The 6,000-nt window shown below is 35.9% G+C and overlaps 1 protein-coding gene across 1 annotated transcript in view; it reads right to left on the bottom strand.

Moving 5' to 3' along the window:
• Window positions 1–2,577: 2,577 nt before the first annotated feature.
• LOC122145290 overlaps window positions 2,578–6,000 on the bottom strand; it is a 108,846-nt gene continuing 105,423 nt past the window's right edge. The window contains exon 4 of the mRNA XM_042758099.1: window positions 2,578–4,930. Within this exon, the coding sequence (XP_042614033.1) occupies window positions 4,563–4,930 (368 nt within the window). The 3' untranslated portion in view covers window positions 2,578–4,562. The remainder of the gene's footprint in view (window positions 4,931–6,000) is intronic.

Raw genomic sequence — 6,000 nt, 5'->3', positions numbered from 1 at the left:
AAACCTGCTTTCCTGTAGTCCGTGCTCTTCTGATTTCTGTCTATTTTGTAGTAAGTAATGAAATGTATCGGAGTAAAAGTTTACATTTTAATTAGGAAATGCAGTGGAGTAAAAGTAAAAGTTGGCTGAAATATGAAAACTCAAGTAAAATACAGATACTCCCAAAAATATTTAAGTACTGTAACAAAGTATTATAGTAACATAAACTGTAAACATAGTTCAATCCAAAAATATTGCTTAGTGTAAAACACGCTGGAGATTATCAGATAGGCTGACGATTCATTAAATCATAAGCTGTTTTAGGGGTTGCATGACTACTGATTTCTGCTAGTCGATTTCTTATTTAAAAAATACTCAAGTTACTCGATTACTCGATTCATGCTACTGTAAATGAAAATACATGAAGTTCTTATCAATAAATGCTTATTAATTCAGCCTAATGCAATGATTACATACTGTATGTAAACTGTCAAAACTTTATAATTATGACATTACATATTTAAATTTTTGTGTAACAACCAGTATTTGTATCTGTATTTGTATCTGTAACAATCACAAAATTATTCGTATATGCATTCGGATAAAACCAGATGGAACGTCGTATGGTTACTCTTTTTTTCATAGTTATCTCTGAACAAGTATGCCGTGTTAAGGCGGTCGCACACCGGACGAGAAGCAGCGTCGCGTCGCACCACATGTAGGACAACTCGAGGTATCGCACACCGGACGCGCACATTCTATATGCTGGAGAACAATATTGAATCAAGTTCTGAGCAGCAAGATGAATGAGATTTGACTTCATTTATTATTATTATTATTTTACATATATTATTTTAATTGATAATAGTTGAGTTTTGAACGTTAATTAATGAAAAGAACGTTATAATTTAGTCTAGAATAGCATTCTAGATTGCCATTCATCAATTGTTTTGTATTATTGTAAGCAATTTCAAATTTTTTAATGCTGTAATATTGATTTGTTTGCTCAATAAAAACAAAAAAGCCACATATTTTTTATAGGTATGCTTATTTCTTAACGTTTCTAAGGACTGTCACTGAACATTTTACCTCAGATTGAAAATTAGACGACATTCTTACCCGAAAAACCGATGACAAACGCTATCTTCCTCCACATTTATGATTTCTTCATGTTGTCTTTGAAGAATATATGGTTGGTTGCATATAATTCTGGGTATTTCCCTGCGTCATTGACTAGTTTTTTTGTCTTTTGCGGTCCACTACTCCGCTATTTAAATGACCTGAAGTGTGTTGTGATGGTTGAGACCTGGTAAATCCAGCAGGTGGCTGCAGACAACATTGAATGTAATCACGACAGGCAAATACTGTATTAAATGTCTCGAGAGAAAAATAAAAGATTAAAAGGCCTATGTTTATTATACATTTAATTATATATGTTAACATTTTATTCAAGCTGTACAACTAATGTAAGTAGTATTTTGCAGCAGTGGTATCTTGGTATAATGTATGAACAACGGTTTGAATAAAATATTATGTTTATAGCAGTGCAGTGTTTGATTTGCGCTCTTTTCATTCATAAAGTTTACATTCATTCACTTCAGACACTCATTATTGCGTGATTTTGGAGGTCTGTGTATAATATCGCACTGATCCCCTGGCTCAGCTGTTATCTAGTAAACACCAGACTGTGCCTGCCTCAGCCGAATATTCAGGCAGAATTATTCCTTGTATGTTATTTGTTTTTGAAGGCATTATCCGTGCCATTCCGAATAAGGTATTTGGCTTCGGGCACACCCCTAATTATTACATTGCATATTTTCATTTTACATGCAACATAAAGTCATAGAAAGCTACACGCAATATTGTAATCCTTAAACTTCACGTCGTACTTGCAAACTCTGTGCATGCTTTATGGTTTATGTATGTTCGAGTAGTCAATTGTTTCCGACAGCGCCGACTAGTGGTTGAAGTAGTCGATCACTCGACTATTTGACTAGTCTATGCAAGCCCTAAGCTGTTTCTTCTAGAAAGTAGTTAATTCCGCATAGTGAAGCCTCTCCTCCATTGACATCCATTAAAACAAAATGGCATCTGTTCTCCTTTCTAGGCATGGCTGACGCGAAACTGACGTTTCAACATGGTGCCGAGATCCCGATCGCGCAGATGTTTCGAAACACTGCTCTGAACGTGACTACGTTTCACAAGTGTTTCGAGACGGGTATAGCCTACCTGCCAAATCTGCTGAGTCAGGAACAAACCACACAATCGCACATCTGTCTCAACCTAACTCTCACAAAGTATAAAAGTGGAGTTAAAAAAGCAGAACAAATGTTTTTAAATATAAATCTTTATATGTAAAAAATGTCAGACGTTGTGGCTTGATGTCTTTTATTAATGTTCAATTTTCATGACCAAAATAACATTTATTCACAAAGAGTTCATTCAATTGTCACAGAGATGTTACAACAGAACGATAAAAACACAACTTTTAAATGCTTATTATAATTACATGCATGCTTCACCCAGAATTTGAACCTAAGGTGACAGGCTCTGACATGCCACTCAAGCACACTATCCACTGCCCCAACTGATTTGGTGGATTGATATTATTATTATATATGTCATAATTTGTCAGTTCGCTTAACTGATTCATTGTCAATACTGTTTCAGAGCAATATTTGAAAATGACCACTAGGTGTCACCATAGATACGGGTTTCGAATTGTTTCAAAGGATTGGAACATTTGGTTCGACTGTTTAAGTGTTTCACAAAGCCTCGCTGTGCCCACCACTACTCCTTTGCCATGTACAGGGAAACCAGAAGCATTAGCATTAGCCATTACACATTTTTTGGCTAAAGGTTGCAGGGTTGCCTTCTAGTGGCCATTAGGGTTGCCACCCGTCCCTTAAAATACGGAAAATAACTTAAAATAACGCGATTTGTCCCGTATTTTACAAAGGGAAACACATATTTGAATAAACAAATAAGTATTTTGCATTGTTTATAATACTAATAGCAATTATAATGAAATCAATTTCATAAGAAGTATTAGAGAAGCTCATTTGCGCGTGATTTTGGTGTCTTTATTTCCATAGCGATGGAGTCTCCAGAACACGCTCCGTTAAAGCCCTTTCACACGAGCGCAGCATGCGGTAAACAAACCTGCGTGGTTTAAAACATCGAGGAGCTCACGTTAGCCCTCTGAACACAAGACTCTCCAGATGTAGGGCTGAATGGGAAAGTTACCCATGGGTCTGTCCTGTACCTATTGATGAACGCACAGTTTGCAGAGAGGCATTCCAGTCGTTCACGGTGGACTTAAAGGGATAGTTCACCTAAAAATGAAAATGTTGTTATCGCTTACACACCCATAAGTTGTCCCAAACCTGTAATAATTTATTTCTTCTGTTGAACATAAAAGAAGATACTTTTAAGAATGTGAGTATCCAAATAGTTTCTGTTCCCCAATGACTCTAATAGTATTTTTCTGTACTGTGGAAGTTACTGAGGACCTGCATCTGTTTAGTTACCCACATTATTCAAAGTATCCTCTTTTGTGTTCAACAAAAGAAATAATTTTATATAGGTTTAGAACAACCTGGGTAAATTATTACATAATTTTCATCTTTGGGTGAACCATACCCAAAAATTCATCCCATTCAGGTAACAGCTGCAGAACTGTCAAAAAAGACTAATAATAATGAATAATTATAAATAATCAAATTTAAAACAACAATATTAATGTGGTCTGTTGCAAGTTTACATACTGGAGCATGTTTTCTCATTGTTTATTGTTGAACTATGAGTTACTCACTGAGTATTTGTCCTTGTTTGTTTGTTTTGGGTGGGTGGGTAGGGGGGGGGGGTTGGGTCATGAATGGGTGTCCCTTATTTTGCCTTGGTGAAGGTGGCAACCCTAAGTGGCTTTGAGCTGAACTACTTCTTACTCTACAGTTTCCTTTTTTTATTCAAAATGGAGGTGTGCTACTGGTGTCCCCTAGTGGCCGGGATGAACAAATGAAACAAGTTAGCCGTTGAATTCCACTATAAGGAAAATAATCCTAGAATGTTTCCATCAAAAAACTTAATTTCTTTTCAACTGAAGAAAGAAAGACGTAAACATCTTGGATGACATGGGGGTAAGTAAATTATCAGGAAATTTTTATTTGAAAGTGAACTAATCCTTTAAAATGATACCAAACATGAAAGGAGAAAAACAACAGATTCACAAGATAATCATGTGGTATAGGCCTTCTTGAGCCTAGTGGGGGAGAAGAGTGAGAGGGAAGAGGTGGGGGCAAGGAGAGAAGTTTGGGCAAGGTGGTGTTCATTGATCTTTCTTTGAGATCTAGCACAAAGGTTGGTTTTCTGGACATTTTAATTTTACTGTCAGTTCTTTTGGTGTGTAGGAATAATAGGCCTGTGTATCCTACTTCCTCCTGATTACCTCATTGTGACTAAGCAGTCTTCGGCATGAGATAGGTTTCTTTGATGTGTAGATTTGAGTGGTGTGTTAATGTGTTTGTTAATCTGAATTGAAGTTCAAAATGAGCTTTTTGGAGTTATTGCTACCATTATTTCCATTATTGCTGAATGAGAGTCCAAAGGAGACACAAACAGAAGACCAGACCACTGCAACTGTCACTGCTGAAAGACTTTGTCTTAGACTGTGTATTATATTCCATAACAATGTTCTTGCTTGTTATATATTGCTCAATTTGAGGTACCCAGTAAGAACAGTTAAACGTTTTCCAGTTTAAACTGACACTGAGAGAACTAACCACTGTATATGATCCATCAGCAGCAGACTTTATGTCCTGGGTTGATTGGCTCGTTAGATTGACTGTTCCATGAAACCAGTGGATACGCCCATCATGGTTTGACCTCTCAACCTTGCAGGTCACCCTGTTTTTTCCATCTTCATTTATCTGGACAATTTCCTGGGGACACTCTGCAGGAAGAAGGAAGAGAGACTATGATAAATGTTAATCTGTAAAGCTAAAATGCTCATTAAAATTTATTAAAATTAAAGCTTTAAACAAGGTAAATGGGGTTGGTTAAATTTGCCCTTAGCCTCAAACAAAACAAACAAACCAATGAAATTAAATAATGTAGTGAATAAAATAATTCCAATTTCATGATGACAGATTTGTCTGTCTTCAAATGCACTGCTGTATTGTCCATTTTATCACCAAAGCTCTGATTATTTATTAATTCTTATTTTTACTATATTTTATCTGCATTTTTACTATGGAATTTTACCAGTAGGAAATCAAGTTTCATCAGATTACTGTTTATAGTAACAACCCCTTTCACATTCCTTTTGGGTTGTATATTTTATTTTTATTTCATGGTCTGTCTGAATACTCAATTCTGATTGGCTGGAAGGTATGCTTTAAGTAAATTTCTAATAATTTAACGGCCTGGAGTCAATTATTCCACTTATACTACAGTTTCTACACCTCAAGACATTAATCAGATGGCATATTTCAAGGCATTCGTCCGTTTTTTTGTACTTAAAACGCTATTGTGAGTAGGATTAATTTCTTCCGCATCTCATCCAATGCCTTTGTTGCTAATTCCAAAACATCATTTTAGACCTAGAAATGGAGGCTTGGTAATTCGTAAGTTTTTTTTTAGACATTAATGAACAGCTTAGAAGTTATTAGACAGACAGAGAGAGAGAGAGAGAGAGAGAGGGAGAATATATTACCTCTCTGAGTCTGTCTCTCAAAATTGTTCGGCAGCAGCGTCTCTACTAACAGTGAAACTTTAAGTTCATTTTCTTTAAGAACAGTGCCGTTTTGACCTCGCTTTTGAGAAATATCATGTAGCTCTTAAATAAAATCGACAGAGTAGTGATAACAGCATTAGCGTGTGTATGTTTCTCTACTGTAAATTATGTATGTGTGGTTGTGACGGAGAGAGAGCAGGAGAGATAGAGTATGTGCTTTACCTACATAATAAAACGTAATTATGTGGCAAAACATGAAAATGATCTGTTGTTTTTATCATATTGCT

The sequence above is a fragment of the Cyprinus carpio genome, chromosome A6 (genome assembly GCF_018340385.1).
Source record: "Cyprinus carpio isolate SPL01 chromosome A6, ASM1834038v1, whole genome shotgun sequence".
In the NCBI taxonomy this organism is placed as follows: Eukaryota; Metazoa; Chordata; class Actinopteri; order Cypriniformes; family Cyprinidae; genus Cyprinus; species Cyprinus carpio.
Note: the sequence above shows the minus strand (reverse complement) of the source record. Positions and strands in the feature narration are given on the sequence as shown.